The 22,787-nt window shown below is 35.8% G+C and overlaps 2 protein-coding genes across 6 annotated transcripts in view; one reads left to right on the plus strand and one right to left on the minus strand.

Annotated features, from left to right (window-relative positions):
- Nucleotides 1-1,512, plus strand: part of LOC103719364 (peroxisome biogenesis protein 1) — a 42,702-nt gene extending 41,190 nt beyond the window's left edge. For 2 of the 5 annotated variants that reach the window (XM_008808568.4, XM_026809352.2), the window contains one exon: nucleotides 546-1,163. In XM_008808568.4, the coding sequence (XP_008806790.2) occupies nucleotides 546-584 (39 nt within the window). In that variant the 3' untranslated portion in view covers nucleotides 585-1,163. Of the gene's footprint in view, nucleotides 1-545; nucleotides 1,164-1,271 lie in introns of those variants that run through there. The other 3 variants (XR_005508370.1, XR_005508368.1, XR_005508369.1) reach the window with 3 other exon arrangements.
- Nucleotides 1,513-5,724: 4,212 nt separating this feature from the next.
- Nucleotides 5,725-11,381, minus strand: LOC103719363 (sperm-associated antigen 1). Its single transcript, XM_008808567.4, has 4 exons — nucleotides 10,851-11,381; nucleotides 8,583-8,771; nucleotides 6,126-6,746; nucleotides 5,725-6,026 (listed from the first exon to the last, which is right to left on the minus strand). The coding sequence occupies exons 1-3, from the start codon at nucleotides 11,025-11,027 to the stop codon at nucleotides 6,411-6,413; spliced, it is 702 nt and encodes a 233-aa protein (XP_008806789.1). The 5' UTR covers nucleotides 11,028-11,381; the 3' UTR covers nucleotides 5,725-6,026; nucleotides 6,126-6,410.
- Between the last annotated feature and the right edge of the window lie 11,406 nt (nucleotides 11,382-22,787).

Below are 22,787 nucleotides of genomic sequence, written 5' to 3' on the forward strand. Positions count from 1 at the left end.
TAGGACTTGAATCCTTGATTACCATAATGACCTACCCTTTGTCCCCAATATTTGGGGTCAGCTAACATGCTATAGATTCCAAAGAAAACTTAGAAAAGGTAGATTAACGAGATATTTTAGTAGCATCTGATTAACCCAATAAATTAAGAGAAGTCTCAGAATATTTTGTGCAAAATTCTAAAAAAACCGCATTATTTGTAAGTCTGAAAAGTTTGAGAATGAATTCAGATTTCCCAATTATTGCAACTACTAGTTCATCCAACTTTTTCTGGATACTCATTGTTGCATTAACTTTTTCACAAGCATATCATTTCAGATGCACAACCAAGCCCTTAACATTGAAATGGGGAAAGCCACACATTTACTTGCATAATATTGATCCTGTGATTCTACCAAATGTAGCATGCATATGGTTGTGTCCGCCCATCTTTTGTGTCATCTCAACGGTTCTATAGCACACCAGCTTACATGAGCATTCTTTTTTGAATTACTATTGTAGACTTGTAGTTGTTGTTGTTGTTGTTGACTTATTCCTTGTCCTCCAGTCAAGGGATGCAAAAGGCAAAAGGGCCACTCTAGCATGACAACACCCCAAGTAAAACATGCATTTTGCCACCAGTCATGGACTGAGACAGCAATTAAAGGTATATGCTCGCCTTACAGTTCAAATCCATCAAACATTCTCTTTATATTATGCTGAATATGCTTGCTTTTCTAGCTTGAGTTATGCTATGTTTCATCATGTGCTTGAATTGAGTAAACAATGGATAATCTTCAACTGGTTTGGTGCTAGAATATGAAGGTGTGTTGTGTGAAGAGGTTGACTAACTACTAGCACAATTCGAAGGCAGAATTATGTCATCTAGTCGGTGAATTTGCTTTTTTGTTCCTTTGTTGTTTTTTTGGCCTTTTTTTTTTTTTTGGGGGGGGGGGGGGGGTGATTACTGTCTGGGGGCATAAGATTGTTTTAAGCAAGGTGACAGGTATCAGGGTATGTATATAAGCTGCTTGGTCATTAACTTGTATCATCATCGCTTTTATTATTTTTCTCTATCATTTGTCAAAGATAGCATCACTTTACATTACTGGATGAATGCATTTGTATTTGTAATGAAACTTGAAATGAAATCATGGAGACGGTTTCTTTGCTGTTTGATTTAAAAGGTCTGACTTCTTCCGTGGTTCATCTGCTTTATTGTTTCATCTGAATCTTGAAATGAAATCATGGAGAAGGTTTCTCAGGCCATCTGACAATGTAATCTTCCATACAGAGCTTCAGGAGACGCTTCTCCGTAAAATGTTGCGAGTCAATGAGCTCTACCTTAGACGCTGTTAGAATACAATAATGCAATAGCACCATGATACAAATAGCATATTGCTGGATCTTTTTCCCCCTCCACAGAATTCGCCTGGTTATGCCATTTTCTTATCCCGCTGTAAACAGTAAACTGGTGATGGGGAGCTTTTATCTAATTCATAGTACTGGTTCTCTATCTCCTGGCTTGACTGAAGAAAGAAGAAAAAAGACAGAAAACTAAAATGCCCTTTAGCATTATTTTTATTTTTCTTATTTCAAAAATAGAAAATAGAAATTTTATTTCTATTTGTCCTTTATGTTTTTAAAAATATAAACATGTTTGATAGAGCCAGTTATTTTTAAAATACATGATAATGATGGATGATAATGATGGTTGGGATGGTAAGAGTGATGGTGGAGACAATAGAGGCTATAGTAATAGTTGTGGAGGCTGTGGTGGTGATGGGGGCACTGATAATATGGTGGCGGCGGCAATGGTGGTGTGGCAGAGATTGTAATGGTGGTGGCAGTATGAATAAGGTGGTGGTGGCCGCGGCAACGATTGGTGATGGTAGTGGCAATGGTGTAAATGATGGTACTAGTGGCAGCAGTGGAGTAGTAGTGAAGATGGTGGCGGTGGTAGTGGTGGTGCTAGTGGATTGTGGCGGCAATGACTGCAGATAAGGATTATCCTGACCAGAAAGAGTTGTTTCTTAATGGTAGAGGTAGTAATGGTGGTAGTGGTAAAAGCATGAGTTTTAGTTCTTTAGAAATAATAAAAATATTTTTTAAAAAATAAAAATAAAAAAATAATATTAATAATATTTTTATCTCATTTTTTTATTTTGGTAAAAGGAAATAAAAGCAATACCAGACAAGTTCTATGTTATCTGTTAAGAGTTACTTTCTTTTGCTGATTTGGATTTGTAGGCTTTCAGATTGGAGTCAGTAAGGATGACTGAGATGCATCCATGATCCATGGTTAATTAGCTTTGAACATATCTATGTATAGGAATATTCAAATTCCATGTGAAGGCCTGTGAGAATCGAAGCAACATCAAAACACAAACTGAATGATGATTTTCCATGTTAATGACTAGGAAAAAGAGAGGGAGCAGCATGTTAAGCCTCCTGGAGAAGGGCCCAGCGAGAGCTATGATTGATGGATACAAATAAGAAATAAATATATGTATATGAATGAGTACAATCTAAATCCCTATATATATATATATATATATATATATATATATATATATATATATATATATATATATATATATATATATATATATATATATATATATATATATATATATATGTAGGATTTAGATTGTACTCATTTCAATTACCAGACTCGAGGAGTCCGGTATTGTTATTTATTGTCACTACCTTCTCATGTGAGATTGGGTAATTTGCGTGCCTGCTGCCTTCTTTGGATGTGGTAGATAAATATCAATCCAGTAAATAGGTAAATATCATCTAAAGTATTTATTAAACACCAACAAATCTGATTTTTTGATGACTGATAGGACATAAACACTAACTTTTTTTGGCAAAAAAGAAATGCACCATATCTAATTGGCTTATAAGTAATATAGTATGTGGCCAGAGGTTGCAATAATATAAATATTCACTTTAATTTAATTTAATTTAATAAATAATTTAATAAATTAATTATGTATGTATTTAATTTATTTATATATTAATTATATAAATAATTAATTTATTTATAATTTAATTTAAATAGTTAATTGATTTTATATAAATAGTTAATTAAAAATAGTGAATGTAAATGGAAAAATAGGATAATTCTAGTTATTTACTTTTAATCATGGAAATTATGTACTAGAATTAAAATAATTAGTAATAGAATTTAATATTGTAGAGTTAATAGTATATCTAATATATATATATATATATATATATATATAAAATAAAAAATAAAGAAGTGTTAGAGTCTTGTCAAAAAATTAATCAAGGGTAATTTTATCACCGTAAAAACTTACCCTTCACATGCTTCATCGTTCCTTCGTTCCATCCTCCCAATTTGGGATGATGTGTGTTGGTGGGCGAGGATGGATGGACAATTTCTTCTTTTCATCCATCATTTCTAAAATTTTTTGAACTAAATACGAATGGAGGCCATCCACCCTTCTAACCCTATCTATTCTCTTTCTTATGATCGCAACCAAACATAAGATTAGCGACTCATTTTCAAGATGAATTAAAAAGTAATATTAGAAAAAAGACAAACCATCAGTGAGATCTTTAGCTTAAGTCCTGATTAAACATGATGTCGACTATCTCTATACAAGAACTCTAGAACTTTTGACAATGATCTTGGTTCCATTGATTGGTTTGTGATAGTAGTTATAGTGCTATTGGAATAATACTGGTAGGACTCGAAGGCCTCAGCCCCTAACTTGCATCAGCCTTCGCCCGGAGCCGGAGCCCCAACCGTTGGCAAGTGGATTAAGACCTGACAATGATTGAGCCAAGTCCCTACCACTGTTCGGCTCTATTTTGGGCTGATTACGATCAACCGCCGCCGCTGGCCGCACTCCACCTCATGTCTCCACTACTTGCTGCCACCCATCGGACCTTGACTGCAACAGCCACCTTGAACCACCCACTTGCTTCTAAGAAAGAGGAAGAAAGAAAGAAAGCAAAAAAAGAGAAGAAGAGGAGGAGAGAGAGGCATCCCTCTCTTATTTTTTTTGTTTTCCTTCTCTCTCATCTCCCTGTTTTTTCTCTAAGAAGACCCATGGACGTATAAACCCTATCCTATGGACGCGGGTGGTCCCTGCAAAGAGGCCCTGAATTGCCCTAGTGTCCGAGCTGCCTATTGGACCGATCATCTCGGCCCTGTTGAATATCTCTAAAACCATCATTGATGAACCCTATGGAACGACGTTAGTTTTGATTGAGTTGCTTAAACCTGCCTGGAACCGCCAAACACTATCACCCGATCAACTGTCTCCTTTTCTTATTATTTTAATTCAATTAAAATCATCAAATAGAAATTAATCTCGCTTTTAATATTTTAAAATAGGTTTAGCAGATTTGCCTAGTGAAGTTTGACTATCTAAGATGATAGATATAAGTATATCTTACGCTTATTATTTTTTAAATGTTCATTTTTCTATGCATAAAATTTGCTTGTGAAAATATCATGCTTTTCTTAAAATTATAGATTAGTATATGTGTTCTGAAATTATGTTTTTTTATGAAAAATAATTGTATGGATATTTTGATAAAAATAGCTTTATTATGAAATATGAATCTGATCGTGTCATTTAGTTTTTTTTCATCAATTTATATGTATGTTTTAAGAAAAAAAGGTATAAGCTTTTTAAAGGCTCTCAGATAGTTATATATGAACCCTAAAATTAAAAAAATCGATACTTGGAGCTAACATCCATTCGACCACAGGCTCCACTAGCGAATATAAAGTTGGCATATGAAAGATGAATCTGTGTCGATTACGAACACAGGCTCTGTCATGGGTATAAAGTAACTGTAGCATGAATATCTGTGAGCAATGTTTTGAACTATAATATAGCTAAATGGCAGAAGAATAAATTATATATTTATTTGCAAAACGAACTTATAACTATGTTTATAAAATATGGATGATTTGTTCGTGCATAGTTTGCTTTATGACTTGTTTTAATATATTGTACTATGAAATTCTTTATTTTATAATATCTGTTATTTTTTTTAAATGATGTATTCACTGAAAAAAAATTATGCTGATCCGATAAGGTAGTATAAGCTTTACTTATCGAACTATGTCGCTCATATATCTCTATTTTTATTTTTCTCTCTCTCGATAAATAGGGTTGCTAGGAACGAAGGATGGCTCAGGCATAGAATTCACGCTAGCAAGCCTAGAGATTTGTAGAAAAATTTTAGTATTTTAAATAACTATGAAATTTGTAATTAATAATTTTCAGAATATTGAGAATTATAAATTTGGTATTTATATTTAGATTTAGATGCTCTAAACCATTATTGGTTGTATTTAATAAATAATAAAATTAAATTTCTATTTATTCTATTATATTTGATAGATTTGAAAGCTAAATTGGTTGGCTTCATATTATCATAACTTAGATCATGCTGCAGATTTGGAGCGTGACACTAATTGTCCTAGCTTTAGAACATATCATTTTGGAATTGAGAAATGTCTCTCTTACTTAAAGCACAAGAGATTCAATTTTGAAGGCTAGTTAAAAGAAAAGCAGTGCTATGTTGCCGACCTCTCAGGAGGTGTCGAATGGGAGTCTTATCTCTTCTCTGGCTCAATTTTGGAATATCATGTCCACGGGCTCTGGTGGATGGGTCTACACAAGAGTTGCTAACTCATCCTTTCTAACAACAACAAGAGAGAGAGAGAGAGAGAGAGAGAGAGAGAGAGAGAGAGAGGGCTGAAAGCATGAACAGAACTTCATATTCGAATTAATTACAGAAAAGTGGCACTCTGATGTCAGTTAAGGGAGGGGTAATAGAAGGATCAACACACAAATCTACCCTTCAAGTTACATCAACCTCGACATCTCTAAAATAATTAAATATTACACCTGCGAACAAGATTCCTTACCCCCAGAAATAAATGTGATCTCTCCCATGCGATTAATGAACTGTAACAGGTTGCAGAATTATGGTCACTGTTGGTAAGACATGTTTTTAAAGCAGAATGTTCCCTGAGTAATTGAATTAAAGGGTCCTGCATTAAACAGATAGAAGTTAATTCAGATTAGAAAAGCTGGGAAGTTGAATTAAGCCACAAAGCTTAAAAACTCACATAGAGAGTTAGCCAACGTACCCATATTTCTGTTAAGGATGAGGCAGAGATAAGCGATCAGTCTGTATGGCTCATCCTCCAGCAAGGACCAATCCATCAAGAGGCCAGTTAACTGTGGACATGTAAATTGTAAACGACTAGAACTGGCAAAAAGCTTCATCAGCTTCTATCAGTCACTTCTGGACATATAGATAACTCCTTGTATGAGTAGGCAAACCAGATAGACGGGCCATGGATGATTATGTTCAGGCAATCCTTTTGTCAAATATCCATATATTTACATTTAAACTTTACCCAAGAGCTTATTCACTTCACAGGCCGTATACCAACAGTTCTAACACGAAACCGATACTGTGGTTGCTGCTCTTCTGCATCATCTTCTTCCTCTTCACTTGAATCATCTTCCACCCTGTCCCATCGAGAATAGTCCAGACCTGAATGCCCTTTTGGTTTTGGGATTGCTTCCCAACCCTTGGGTTTGGAAGGCAGATTAGCTGAAACCTCGAGGTTCGGAGTTTGGGTTATAGGTACTCCAGGATTACTGCTTGGGAGCTCAATTTTTGTATCCCGTTTTGGAGGGAATTCTTCATCTTCTTCAAGGCACAGCGCTTCTTCCTCAGATTCAGGTATCGGGGCTAGTGACTTCAGCAAAAATAATAAAAATAATCAGACAGAAATTAAAAAAAAAGGATCAAACAAGGTCTTGTTTGTTAATTAACTACCGCTCCCTACATTTCTCTTTTGCAGTCAAAGGTGAAGGCCGAAATGATAACATAAAGTTACAAGGAAAGTTTCAAAAGCCCGAGGAACACAAGGATGGGATAGCATATTAAACATGACATTTGGTAATGAACTTGATTTCACACCCAGGGTTTCTTCAATAAATCACATTTTTGATTATAGATATAATTCCAGCTTTTCCTCCTCCCCCAAGTATCACACAGAAGGTTAAGTTTACTTTGACTGAAACAATAATTTGTCTACCATTTGAAATATACACTTAATTACATGCTGAGATTACAAAAATGTACAAAGTCAAGGTTGACTAGTCGATAGATTCATATCCAACATTGTTTAGAAATGGTTCCAACATCTAGATCCAATGAAACCATATAACTTCGGGTTTCGGTCAAATGGTCCAGCCTCAGGGTGTATTGAGGGGTAAAGTGTCATCCACATACCAAGAAAAATCAGTTAGATTCTATATAATTCTCAAGTAGGTATTAGCTACCCAAGATATAATATATGCATTAAAACTAGGCTATAACTATCACTGGGAAATCAATTAGCCCATTTTATGTTGTTGCTATCTTAGCTCAAAATCACTCATTTAGGAACACTGACTAGTTAACTACATAGATACATATATGAATTTTCATTTATATAAATAAATATATGGTTAGATCGGGGTGCTATTAGGCTATGAGGCCACCTAATCATTTTTGGTCCATATATCATTCTTTGTATGGTTAGGTTGGAGTTTATCCAAAAGAAGAAGAAGAAGAAGAAAAAGATGAAGCCCATGGGATAACAAATGGGTCTAAAATTAGAACCAACTCGACCCTTTATTTTCATACAGGTTGGGTCCAATCAGGTCTTACTGGCTTAGCGTTTAATCTGATCCCAGGACATGCAATCCATTTACAGCCCTATGGGAACACTCTTATAAGGCAAAAAAACAATCCTTTCCTTCATAATGAAAAGATAACATAAAATTAGATGAAGCAATTTATTTTAATAATGCATAACTAGAAAACAGTATCAGTTCTGTGTTTCTAATGAGACAAGCACTTCTCCTGCAGGAGTCAGTGCCTAGAGAGATAAATGGTACTGAAGATGTGTTCCAACTTTAGATAACTTATCCTGCAGAGAGCAACAACCATCATGAGTGAAGATCATGATCACAAAGCAACACCTTTTTCTTCAACATGATAGCTAGACAGGAATTAGTTTAATTGGATAATTTTACATGATGCAGTGACATAGTTATATATAATACTTAGATCATTAACTTCCACATAAAATTCCAGTTTAAATTTATTTATTCCCTTTCTTCTAATATTTCCCAAATTCAATTCCCAGGAAAGTAAACAAATACTAGTACTTGATGTTACATTTGTTAATCTATTACAAAAAATCGCAGCAATATGATGCATGACCTTCTGAGAATCTAACATATTCTACTTGTAAACTATTGGAATATGTAACACCTGAAATGCCAACCAAAAACCAAATTACAGATATACAGACACAAAAATATATGATATTTATTCTTTTTCCTTGTCACCTTTGATATTTAGTTCAACTTACAGTGTAAATTATGTTGGAATAAGGCTCTTTTTACTACAGACATGTTAAATTCCTAACTACCAACATAATTTATCTATTTTGTCATCCAAATAAAAGCTGATATGTTCATTGCATGCACAAAATAAGTAAAATATACATATCAGAATAGTAAGAAGGAAAGATACATACCAATTGTGTTCTTAGTCGAGCTTGCAGGTTCTGGTACACGTCAGATGATGGATTGAGCTCCATCAGCCGGTTGACATCAAAGAGTGCCGATTGGTAGTCCTTAAGGGTAACCAATGTTTGTGCACGTAACATCAATGCTCCTGTGTGCTGGTGATCTAGCTCGAGGACTGAAGTACATTCTTCTGCTGCCTAAGATTTGTAGCCATTTTGAGTTAAATACAGCAGAAACCAGGCAACCATTAACATAAAAGCAGAAACATCATGATATATGTAATGCAATATTGCAAGTTGTTTAAATAAATAATCAAGTTTCAGCATGTTAAAATGTTCGGGATATTTCCCAAACTGCAACTGAATGACATAAATGCTGCATGAGTGCAATGCTCCTCTACTCCAAAAATTTGGGTGCTTCAACCCTAAAGGGTAGCCTTAATTTTCATTACCAATATAATATAATATAATGTAACTACAACAAATTTAACTCTGCTTTAGAGGAAATATTTTCTCATTTCAAATGTCCCGTCAGACTGCTATGTATTCCAATCAGAGCAAGGTCAACCATAATGCCACATTCATTCTTCATACATGAACAGACTGCACAACCTTCACATAACAACACAATATTGCAATACAATAGTATTCTTTTATTGTGTATATCAAAATTACATGAAAATGAACTACAAAATGAATATACAAAAGAGCATGTGAAGACCTAGAATTTAAAGCAAGACCCTGACCATGTGAACCAACTCATATCTACTGACATGAGGTGCTTCAGCTGATAAGTATCTATACAAAATACTAAATGGCTATGAATATGAAGAACAAATTACAACTAAAGGACTCACCCCCTCCCCCCCCCCCCCCCCCCCCCCCCCAAAAAAAAAAAAAAAAGAAAAAAGGAAAAAAAAACTGAATATGCTATGTATCTAAAGAAACATAGAATTGTAAAACAATATAGTTTCAAGGACATGCTGCCTGTTTATATCCACAGAAATTAAATGGGGAGAGAAATTGTGCCATTACCATGCATTGTAAACAATACATGCATGGTAAACTAGGTTTCAAACATTTTAGTGGTGACAACTTATCGATGTATCTTGGTCACATCTAAGGTGTTCGGTTAGAGACAAAGCAGCATGAATGGAATACTTTGAAACACGTTTTTGTGTATCACAGCACCAATATCAGGACACAATCTCATATATATTTTACTAGATCAAGTTCACAACAGTATACCCCTGTCAAGGTCCATTCCTGAAGACTTCATCTTAAATGTCAATTTCTAATTATATACGTCTCAGGTTTAAAACTAACATATACCTCAATATTCTCATCTTTGATGCAAGCATCTTGCACACATACGGAGCATGTTCAAGTTCCTTACACTAACATATGAGATTTTTCACATTGCCACTATTTAAGTGTGCCAACCTTTCAGAAGGCAAATTAAACCAGCTGGTTTTTCCAGACCATATTGGACCACTTAAAGTGGTTGAGAGCAGCGCAAAATATTCTGACCAAACAATTTATTCCAGCTCCTTTCAATGGTTTGTACATTAACATAACACTGAACTCAATAAATGAAACTAAAACTTACAGACAAAAAGGTTCAAAACTGTGCACTTTTCCTGTTTATTACGTTGTCTGGATTTTGAAATATCCATGCGTTGAAGCTACTGTCCTTGACAATTGAAGGAAATCGAGAAAGCAGAGTAGTTGGTACAAATATCTATTGTTTCAAAAGCCACAATTTATTTAACTATTAATATCTCTGTATAATAATATCACATCATGATTTCTCTGTATAATATACTAGCAAAGTAACATGGATTGGAAATAGATGGTTAGCATCGCTAATCTAAAAGACAGTTTGCATATATATCTTTTGAACACGTTCATGTTTCTAAATCACCAATTATTCATCTCTATCCAAATATCAGTACTGGAAGTTTCCAAGCAAGTGAATATCCAGCACCCGCGTCATATTTATTTATCACATCCTTCGAACAAGGCTCAAAAAAGAGTTTATGAATTCCCAAAACAATTTAATCACAAGACAATGCAAAAAGGACTAAAGTTTGAATTTTTATTGCATGTAGTATATTATCTTAATCAGCTGACAACCTCCGCACCACATAGGATTGCTAAAACCTCAAGATCACAAATTTTACCCACATGAAAACAGAACTAGAAAATAAAACAAATTGGCAAACAAAGATCCCAATTACTTCAAATTTTTTAAGGGAGTAGGAATGATTGGAAAACCTTCTTGAAGTCGTGCAATTTCAGATAGCAGGCGGCCCGGTTGCTGTGGAGGGCGATCTTCTGGGCCTTGGTCTTGGCCAGAGCCAAAGCCTCAGTGTAGAGCCCTAGCGCCTCCTCGTGCTGCCCTTCTCTATACATCTGATGCGCCCTCTCGATCTTGTCCAGAACCGCCGCCATCCCAATCTTTCTTCCACTCCACGAATCGAATCAATAGAAATCCCAACAAAATCCAGACAAAAATAGGAACTTTTGAAGAAAAAAACACTAAAATCCTGATCTAACTCGAAAGGGATTCGAAGGATCGAGGAGGGAGGAACTGAGAAAACTCCAAAACATTCAGAAATCAAGAAAAGAAGATGAAATATGGATCGCCGAATCCAAGGGAGGAAATGATTGGAAGGTGGATTCGAGGAGAAATACGAGGAAGGGCAAAGGAGGAACGAGCAGAGGGATCGGGGAATTCGGAAGGAAATGGGACAAGAAAAGGATAGGCGCAGGCGAATTTCAAGAGGGGAAGAGAGAGAGAGAGAGAGAGAGACGGGTTGTCCGCTTTCCGTCCGCATGAAAAACACCGGGGTGTTAAAAAGGCTTTAAACTTGCTTCTGATCAAAATTAAAAATAAAAAAAGGAAAATAAGTGTTTTTTGAGGTTATTTTTTAAATTTATATGATATAATGTTTACATATTTTCATATCACAATCTTCTCTTTCAAATTTATTGCATACTAGCGGCAACGAAGCCGTGCCACGCTGTGTTTTTTTTTTTTGATAGATTTTCAAAAAATAAATAGAGAACTTTCGATACGCAAATTGACAAGATGGCATAAAAAAAAAAAAAGAATGTAGGGCCTAATAATCTTTGATGACATTTTTTTTATACTTTATTTATTTATTTTTAGATCTCATCAAATTCAGCCATCAATATCGTGTGCCTTCCGAGTGGCACTTCATGTTTCCACTTTGATTGTCTCGGCTCAAGTTCAAGTTCCGTATCATTATACATTTTCTGATACTTATTCATTATATCTCCATATTTTGTCGACTTCACTGGAAAGAAAAATGAAAATTTTTTTAGAAATCAGGGAAAGACATGTTTATGATGTAGCACCCATGCATACTAGGTTACCTCGTACATATTCATTTATCTAAAGAGAGCTTAGGTAGGTTCTTGCAATTTTGTTAAAAAAGGGAAAAAGCAATCATCGAGGAAGTTATAAAAAATGCTGAATTCATGATCATTAACTACAATTATTGGAATGAAAAAGGATATCAAAGTTATATTACTCATCTACACGTAACACATTTTTTTCAGGAGTTTCATTCTTGAAAAGTTCGGTATGAATATGTTTTTCAGGAGTTGAAATAATAGCTTCCCCTGGAGCCTAAGAAGAAGAAGGCTGGTGCTGAAAGTCTACCATGGATTAGGTGCTTGCAATTTCTCTTTCTCAAAATTTTTTGTTACTTTAAAATTAACTATATCAGTATTAAAATTCTGCAAACTAAATGTAATTTGAAACGTATAGACGAGATTGAGTATCTGTCCAACAACAGAAGGAAGGATGAATCTATCAAATCTTTTGACAGCAGCGAGGTTAACCATCGGTACCTGACTAATTGTTAAGCCAATTTGTCGAATATTATAAAATTTACAACACCACATCCTCGACGGTTGTATTTAACTTGTATCTTTACATAAGTTAATTAAAAAATATTATTTTAATGTTGAATTGAAAATACTTTTTTTAAAAAAATAAAGGACAAGCTAGAAGCAACATAATTTTACCATGGCATAAGATGTTGATTGTTTCTACCACATTGGTTACACTGAAAACTATCCCCATAAGTTTTTACAATAGCTCTGCAATTATAACTCATTTTATGCCACCCACCATAGAAAGTATTGATTATCTTCAAAATAACTTTGCATATAAATTTCACCCCCTATTTTTTTTTCTATTATTCTATAAAGTATAATACTCAAACTCTATCTTAAAAAAATTTTCTATATTAACTTAATAAATATTTTATAGTCCAAATGCTGTAGAATTTGCAATATTTTTTTGGGTCTCATATTGTATTTGAAATTTGTTCAGATCCAGTTTTAATAAACCTTTGATTTCTTTTTTATTAGCCGTCGCCTCTTGCTAGGGATCAAAAGCGACCTTTCCCTTCCGTGCCATAAGTATAATTGGAGCGATTAATGTTTCTAATCTGTGTATTAATAGATACACATATTTATTTAACAATGTATAAGTTTTATACAGATTGAGTAGCAGCCAAAAAGTATTTCATGGTAACCTGTTTCAATACTCGATAATTTCTTTAATCTGTGAATTCATGTAATATTTTGATGTAGAGGTGGTGGATAGATAGTTTTTTTTTCTGAATACAAAGAAAATTATAGAAAAACTTTATTACTAAGAAATTTAATGTTAATTCTTCTAAAAAATGAAATATGAAGAAAGCCATCTTTATATGTTTTTACAATTATACTAACTAAGATGACTACCACCGGTCCTTCCCTTTCACTTTCACAAACAATAGTTTCATCAAATTTTGTGAACTACTTTATTCTAGAAAGTGATAGCCAACTTTTTCTTTCCACTAGTCAAACGAAATTTGATAGTGCAAGGTGGAAAAGAAAAGAGCCAAAAAAAAAGCTGGATAAATGGTTATAAAAAAATGAAAGTTGAATTGGTTTACTTGAAGTTTTCTATTTCCAAATTTTTTTTATAAACTATTTTTTCTCTGATATATAACTAGTCAAGAGGGCCAACTGCTACAAAATGGTCAATAACATCTGCACGACAAAAAAAAGCATTATATAATTGTACCTTTATTAATATTTGTTTGAAATAAGATAATTATTTTGTAGGCATACCTATCAAATAAATATCATTATCTTTTCTCCACGGGTTTTCACTAAAATCAACTAAATTGAACTTATGTAGAGGTACAACGTCAGCATTGTTGTCTACATGTTGTATAATTGTCCATTTGTTAATGTAGATCATATCTTGATGGACAACAACCCTAATTTTTTTTTTCTATTTTGTGCGATATTAAATTTTTCCAAATAATATACATTTTCTTTAGTAAGAAGGTTTCTGAACCAACTAGTATCCTCTTTCCTATAGATGCTTGAATAGAAAAGCTCTCTATATATAAAAGACACATAACATCAATATATACATGCCAGCTTGGCGAGAAAAATATATCAAGGAAACAAGTAGAAATTTCAATAACCTTCTCATCAAGAAATATGCAATCAACACTAATCAACTAATTCTCCATATTTGGGTTTATGGAATTCCACATTCCTAAAAACCTTACTTTTATTCTCCAATTACAGTTTTCAGTATCAGTGCAGATAACAAATTGTACACCATTTCTTTTGTTAACATGTTTTCGCAAAAGATAGCACACAATCAAACAACCTTAATAAACAACAAAGAATCATTTTATTTATAAATGAAAATAGTACTTGAAAGTAGATCACAAAAAAATTCTTTGCAAACAATGTTCCTTGTATAATTTGCCAAAACCGCAAAATCATTTTCAATCAAAATTTTGAGACTCTGTCGCGAACTTTCTTTGGACATAGCAACGTATAATTGCCCATAAGAGAACACATGTTTAGGTAAGTAAATCCCAACATGTTTCAAAGTTTGCTCATAGTTTTTGTTACTTATCATTGCATAACAAAGTTTTATCGAGGATTATCTTCTTTTAAAGATAAATCTATCTTATTTTAGAAACTTGCATCATAATACAGAGGATATATTTTAACACCAACATGATAACTAGTGATGATGACTGCTTCAATTATTTTTGAAGTCAATTAAGTAATTATTAATCTAGCATCATTGCAGAGGTTTGTGCTCTGGTTGATGTTCCGTAGCAGCATTATAGGACAACCTATTTTCAATTGCAATTCATGATGTGAGATTCCATTGAATTTTAAAGAATTCAAAAATATGGTGGGATAAAGAATATTCTGAAAATTGGCATTTGACGAAGATTTACATACTGTATCAAAGCTTAAATATACCTTCTCTAAACTAAAGAAATATATATGCAAATTAATTTCACCAACCATTTCATTCGTAGGGTGATAATAGCTCTCTTTTAAATATGAAGGGTCATTAAAATTTTATTTAAGTTTTTGATAAATTGCTTCTGAGGTATTCTGAACATAATTTTCACAACCTTTTATAAGCAAATCATTTAGGATTTTTGATGCAGCACCACGATGGGGGAAGTTTGATGTAACGATAGGTCAGTGAAAACCAGAAGATAGGGGAAAGGAAGAAGAGGAGGAGAGGAAGAGAGGAAGAGAAAAGGGGGAAGACGGGAGGAGGAAGAAAGAGAAGGAAGAGGGAGACGAGAGAGAGAGGAGAAAGAATGTAGGGGAGAAAATTTTAATCACTTCATTAAAATCCTATATATAGGGCCCAAATACACAATTAGCATAAAACCTCCTTACACAGAAATAAATCTTAATAAGCCCATGAATAACACAAATAAGCCCTAAAATGCAAACAAGCTCAGGAATAAAAAAATACAATAAATATGCAAAATAAGATGGTGGACTAGGCGGGTAAATAGTAAGCTCCGATGTCCCTATCAACTCCTCCCGAGTGGAAAAAAAATTCGACCCCGTCGAGTGCAAGTCTGGCCGGCTGTCATACTGCTCCAGAAGGTCATGGTCAAGGCGCTGCAACTCGGCTCGCGAAATCTACGTCACATTCGATTCGGATCGACCTTTCCACCGAACAAGGTAATGTTGGTAGCTTCCTTTCCTGGTAGATATAACCTGCTCATCTAATATATGTTCTATGTGTTCTCTGCGAGCATGAAACTTTGAAGGTGGAGGCTCAATAGCAGGTGATGGGTCAAGGTGATCAACAAAGGCGGGTGTATCAACAAAAGGATCAGAAGGAATGAATATGGACCTTTTGTATGGGACGAAATCTTCAATATTAAATGTCGCACTAATCCCATAGTCTTCAGGAAGATCTACAACATAAGCATCCGAACTGGTTTTCTTTAGAACTTTGAACAGTCCCGCACTACGAGATTGCAACTATTTGAACGATCCCGTAGAAAGTCGTTCAGGTCTAATTCTCACCATGACATAATCTCCTACATTAAACTCTTTATAACGTCTGTGCAAATCAGCAAAGGATTTATATTTTAAGTTATTAGAGTGAATACGTTTGCTGATTTTCTGATGCAATGAATGCAGGTGTGATGCAAATGAATGTGCAGACTCAGAGACTCTATGTTGGTGAGACATGGAAATCAAGTCTATGGGTTGCCTAGATTTATATCCATTCACCACTTTGAAGGGGCTCATGCCTAAGGACCTATTGACCGAACTATTATATGCAAACTCGGCGGTCGGTAACACTAATTTCCAGATCCTAGCATAGGCCGACGAAAATTTTAATTTAGTGCCAATCATGTGCCAAAGAATTTTTCTAAAGGAGCTCACGAATCTAACATCTCTATCAGATATAATAGATTTTGGAAGGTCAGGAGGTCTAACGACTTCATTGAAATAAATGTTAGATATATGCCCTAGAAGCCAATCTGGCGGACACATTATTAATTCTGGGACATAAATTTGAACTTGACTTTATTATTATTGAATAATAAATGGGCATCTTTTCATTCATATTGTTTATGTGTCTATGAATCGTCCAAGGAATTAATAAGATGATGATACATATTTTCAAGAGTTGAGAATTGAGCCATGTATCATTGGTGATTAATTTCTAAATGCTCCTGATCAATGGATCATCACGAGGACGGTGATCGATCCGATCAGTGCACAGATCGCTTTTCTTATGGATGGACGAGACTCGAGTCTACAGTGTAGGGACACTGAAGTGATAGTGCAGGTGCTTGTTAGAGAATAAGGGTACTGAGCGTGACCAAGATAAGAAATCACTTGGATGTCTATCCACTCATCAGTGACTTACTTGATGCTGCAGTAGTATGACTGGTCCTTTGACCTGCGATGCTTCGGCTACTCACAGCGAGGTTATTGTAGTTTGACTGCACATACACATGGTCTCTAGTCATATGGGTCCTTGTAGTGTAAATTGGCTGCAATAGGTTCACTGTAGGAGTAGGGTATGCACTTACATGGAATCTATTGACCTTGATAGATGAGGAGTGATCCTATGTGATTTATTAGACTGAGTTCTAAGACCTTGGCCCGGGCAGAATATATAGTGGAAAAGAGTTTTCTACTCTCGAACTCAAGTTGAATAAATCTAGACATATGACAGACGACGGGATTTGACGAGTTATCCATAACCTCCGGTCTGTAGGGATCCACAATAGAAGGACTGTATCATACGATAACTGCACCTAGAGGTTTATCATTCTATTCTACTGGGTAGCCACTACATACTGCTAGGTGTCACTGGTGGATGGTGAGACTCACAGGGATCATCTTGATGGTCGATAATCCCTGGTGAGTTGAGTTGAAATTGTTTCAACCCATTGAAAGAAGTTTTCAATGATATTGTGATAGAGATCGCAATATATCTCACTACCAGTCAGAATAGAATCTATGGGGTCACACACATTAGAGGTATTGACCGATCCGATGGTTGAATGTGATTAAGAATCACAAATAATCAATTAGATTGATAAATGGATAACCCGCTAAGAGTTAGTGGTTAGAAGAAGGAATAATTGCAATCGGATTGCAATTTAATTTAATTAATTTAATTTAATTAATTGAACTTGATCACAAGTCCTACTTGGAGTAGGATTCATGGAGTCCTAATTGGATTAGGATTTCAAATTAAATTAGAATTCTATTTGGAATAGGATTTCTAAAGTCCTAATGTCTTAGGGCTGAAATTTGAACAAGTCCTGATTAGATTAGGATTTTCTTAAGTCCTAATTAATTTTAATTTTAATCTAATTAATTTCATGACTCCTAATTGGATCAGGATTGAAGAATTCAATTAAGTCATGGTTCAATTAAATTCTAATTGGATTAGAATTTGGAGGAATTAAATTGGGTGCACTTAATCCTATTTTGAATAGGATTGGACCTAGAACTAGTCCTAACCCAATCCCCACTTAATTTGATTAAGTGGGGCTAACCAAATGGGAGAAGAGGGAGGGGCCTACACCCCTCCCTTGGCTGCATACGTGAGGGCCCCTCCTCATTTGAATTGGAAATGGGATAAAGATGAGCTCCTAAAATTTAGGAGCTCATCTCTATCTAAACACCTTATAAGAAAGGGGCTTCAAGGGGCTGCGAAAATAAGATGAAAAATCACCTCCTTTCAGCCGTGAACACCTCTCTCCCATTTCTCCATTGATCAGCAAGCAAACAAGGGGAATATGAAGCCTTCGCGTGGCCTTCTTCCTCCACTTTTTGGTTCTAGCGCAAGGAAAAAGAAAAGGCTGCGAAGGGCCTTGTTTTCTTCTTCCTAGATCCCTCCTTCTTCTTCCTCCTCTCAAGCCAATCAAAGGTTGATTCAAAGGAGAGGACTTCAGCCATCAATAGCCTTCTCTGCAAGGAAGCTAGCACCCCGGGGAGATCCAAAGACTTCGATCGACTCATTACTTCGTGTGGATACCTATAGAGGCCGGACGCGTGTGCGGCTTCCACTGAACCTTCATCAAATACCACGTGAATCAGATTTGTGGAGACCATCTACCCGCACAAGGTGAAGATCTGATCTTCTTAATGATTTTAAAATAATTTAAAATAATTTAATTCTAATCGATCTACAAACGGAAGGTTTTAAAATATGTTCATGCGATGAACGGATCCCGCATATGTTTTTTCACTGTAATCTGAAAATTATTTCGAAATTTTCATGGCATATGAGGGATGCTAACAGTGGTATCAGAGCCATGGTTATATAGATTAAGATTAGAATTAAATTTTTCAAGGCATTTTAGATCTAAAATTTAAGGGATTATGCTTGCTGAAATTTATGTATGCAGAATTTTCAACTTGCTGATTTTTCTGCATACTAATTTTTAGATGCTTAGATTAATGATTCTAATACTTTGATAATATGATTACAAATGTTTAGAGTCAAATCTAGCATGATCAGCAAGTCATGAGATGGAATAATCAATTAAATTATTTATCTGAAAATAATTTTTATGTATGTGATGCGTATGGTGATGATCATGGATGGACCCTTTGAATGTGCTGAAATGTTCTGCGATGTTCTGTGATGCATGTAATTTTAATTTTTTAGATGCCTGCGTGCATCTTAAATTCATGTATTAGAGACTTGCGAGTCTCATGAAAAGGGTTGTATTTTATTCTTTATTTTTATTTTAATTTTTAAAGCAATCTAGGATGTAATCTGTGATGTGTGTTGCACGTCGATGGTTGATCAATATGTACATCAATAAGCTCAACATGTGCGGATCGAGATCAAGGGTTGATTGAAGATGGATCAAGGAGTTGATCACAATTGGACCTAAGGGATCAAGATCAAGTCAAGAGTTGAAGACGATCAAACCAATTGACGTGCATGTGCTTGTAAAATGATCCCATCCTGGATCCATGATCATCATCATTATATTTATTTTTGATAAATGCCTGTATGTTTAATGCTTATGATTATGCGGGTAGATTTATATTTGCATGAGATGTGAATACGCGATCGAGTGAGACCTAAATCGAAACCTCCCTAATCAGTCGAGGGTGAACCAACATAAGTTAGTCATATTAGATTAATTGATCTAATTGGTGTCTAGGCAAGCCAAAAAGGTGGTTACTTAATTAGGACCTTACTCTCTGAGTAAGGGGAGCCTCCCACTTGCTTACCTGGCTAATTGTTCGATTATCTCTTATGAAGAACTCAAATTGTAAACACTAAGACTTGATTTTACAATATTAAGTTCATAGGTCTTCCACCGTAGTAGAGTTGCTAAGGTCTTTTCGGTGTTGATTTGTCTCGGCTGGACACAGTGGGCAAGTTGCATCGGGAGACTGGACCTCTCTATTAGACATGAGATGTTGCAAGGTAAAGGTGGGGTTGGGCACCAATAACTGTTAGGTGAGGACCCAATGACGACTTTATTTCTGCGGTTATACGGTGGGTCTGACTTAACTAAGTAATGGGGCCAATAACTGTTAGGTGAGGTCTTCATGACTTAGAGACCAAGTACCACTGCAATTTGCTTGAGAAGCATTGTACAAGAATTGTACACTCATCCATTTATATGTTACCAATAACTGTTAGGTGAGGCGGCATGTAAATCGGTGAGACCGCAGTATCCACTAGAAATCCTAGTCGCGTAGGGTTTTCGTTTCTCCATCAGGGGAGTATGAGGGATTCGAAAAAATAGTGGGAGCATATTTGTTTTAAAAGACCCTAAAATAAATAAAGTTCAAGTACAAAGTCTAACTAGAATCTTTACTCTCTACAGATTATAATGTCAGCTTCGAACCCTTTGACCCGTATCCTTGAGACCAACCGATTGACTGGAACCAACTACAAAGACTGGCTTAGAAACCTGAAAATTGTTCTGAATTGTGAGAAACTAGGGTATGTGCTCGAGAACGATATCCCCAGGTTACCAGCACGTCCTACTGATGATCGGCGTGAGACGCATCAAAGTGGACAGATGACGACATTAGGGTCAAGTGCTACATCATGGCATCCATGACTAATGAACTTCAATGACAGCATGAGAACATGAAGACTGCTAGGGAAATACTGGCTCACCTGCAAGAGTTGTATGGTGAGCAGAGCCGTACTGCACGCTTTGAAGTGTCCAAGAGGCTCTTCAAGGCAAAAATGCGCTAGGGGCAGTCTGTCCACGATCATTGTTTGACTATGATCAAGGACCTAGAGGAGCTTGAGAAGCTCAGTATGACCATGCATAAGGAACTGTAGATAGATCTGATCCTGCAATCCCTTCCTGATTCATTTAGGCAGTTTATAGTAAACTACCATATGAATAAGATTGAATGCACTAAGACCGAATTGTTGAACATGTTGGTAACTGCTGAGGGAGCCTTGAAAGGTTCAAGGGGCTCTGTTCTAGCTGCTGAGCTGACTTATGGTTCCAAGAGAAAGTCTACTTGGAAAGAAAAAAAGTCTTTAAAAAAGCAGAAGAAAGACAAGAAGCCTAAGAAGAAAGTTCACGAGAAAAAAGCTAATGACAAAGAAAAATGTTTCCACTGCAATGTCGATGGCCACTGGAAAAGGAACTGCCCTTCATACCTCGAGAGCCTAAAGAACAAAAAGGCAGACACACCTTCTGAAGGTATGTTAGACTTGCTCATAATTGAAACTAACCTTACGGTTTTTTCTACTTCTAGTTGGGTTTTGGATTCTGGTTCTAGTGCTCATTTATGCACTACTATGCAGGGTCTAAAGGAAAGTAGGAGGCGGGCGGAAGGTGCAGTAACCCTTCGGGTTGGCAACGGGGCAAGAGTTGCTGCTGTAGCTGTGGGCACCTATCCTCTGCGATTACCGTCTGGATTTAGTTTACTACTTAGAGACTATTATTATGTCCCTGCTGCTAGCAGGAATTTGATTTCTGTTTCATGTTTAGCACAGGATGGTCATGTTTTGACTTTTGACAAAGACTGCTGTTCTATTTATTCAAAAATATATTAGTTGCACGTGATTTCATGATTGACAGTCTTTATCAGTTACATGTTGATGTGTCAGTAAATGTGTCTGAGCAAGTAGTGAGTGCCATAGGATCTAAAAGATCCAAAAATGAGATAAATCAGAAGTATTTGTGGCACCTCAAGCTTGGCCATATTGGAGAGGACAGAATAAACAAAATGGAGAAAGATGGGCTTCTCAGCCCATTGACTTCCGAGTCATATCCAGTTTGTGAATCCTGTCTTCAAGAAAAAATGGCTAGATTACCTTTTGTAGGACATGGGGAGAGGACCACTGAAATACTTATCCTGGTACACACTGATGTGTGTGGCCCATTTGATGTGTCAGCCAGGGGTCGTTATTCGTACTTCATTACCTTTATCGATGACTATTTATGATATGGGTATGTGTATCTTATGAGATACAAATCTGAGTCTTTTGAAAAGTTCAAAGATTTCAGAAATGAAGTAGAAAAACAGACTGAAAAAACCCTTAAGGTTCTTCGATCAGATCGAGGAGGAGAATACCTTAGTGGGGAATTCCGGGACTATCTCAAGGAGAATGGCATAGTCTCATAATGGATGCCTCCAGGAACACCTCAACTCAACGGGGTGTCAGAAAGGAGGAATCAGACTCTATTGGATATGGTCCGATCCATGATGAGCTTCACAGATCTGCTTATGTTTCTTTGGGAAGATGCTTTATTATCCGCGATTTATTTATTGAATAGAGTTTCCTCTAAATCCGTTCCTACCACACCGTATGAGATATGGCATGGTAAGAAACCGAGTCTTGGTTATCTCAAGATTTGGGGATGTCCGGCCCATGTCAAGAGAATGCAAGCGGACAAGTTAGATCCTAAGACCATAAGTGCTCGTTTCATAGGATATCCTAAAGAGTCATTAGGATACAATTTTTACGTCTCAGAGGATCACAATGTGTTTGTGAGCCAACATGCCGTCTTCTTGGAAAAACAGTTTATCCTTGATAGAGGCAGTGGAAGAAAAATTGAGCTTGAAGAGAAAGTCTCTGAAAAGCAACGAGTCATGGATCCTATAGAACCTATTCACATAGAGCCAGTAAACATAGTACCTCCTCCACCTCGTAGATCCAGTAGGGTCTCCCATCCTCCCGATAGATACTTAGGTATACTAGTAGAGGACACCGAGGAAATGTTCCTCATGGGAGATAGGGAACATATATAGGATCCCAATACCTACAATGAGGCGATATCTGATATCGATTCCGAGAAATGGCTGGAAGCCATGAAGTCAGAGATAGACTTCATGTATTCCAACTAAGTCTGGACTTTA

Source organism: Phoenix dactylifera, unplaced genomic scaffold (genome assembly GCF_009389715.1).
Source record: "Phoenix dactylifera cultivar Barhee BC4 unplaced genomic scaffold, palm_55x_up_171113_PBpolish2nd_filt_p 000478F, whole genome shotgun sequence".
Taxonomy (NCBI): Eukaryota; Viridiplantae; Streptophyta; class Magnoliopsida; order Arecales; family Arecaceae; genus Phoenix; species Phoenix dactylifera.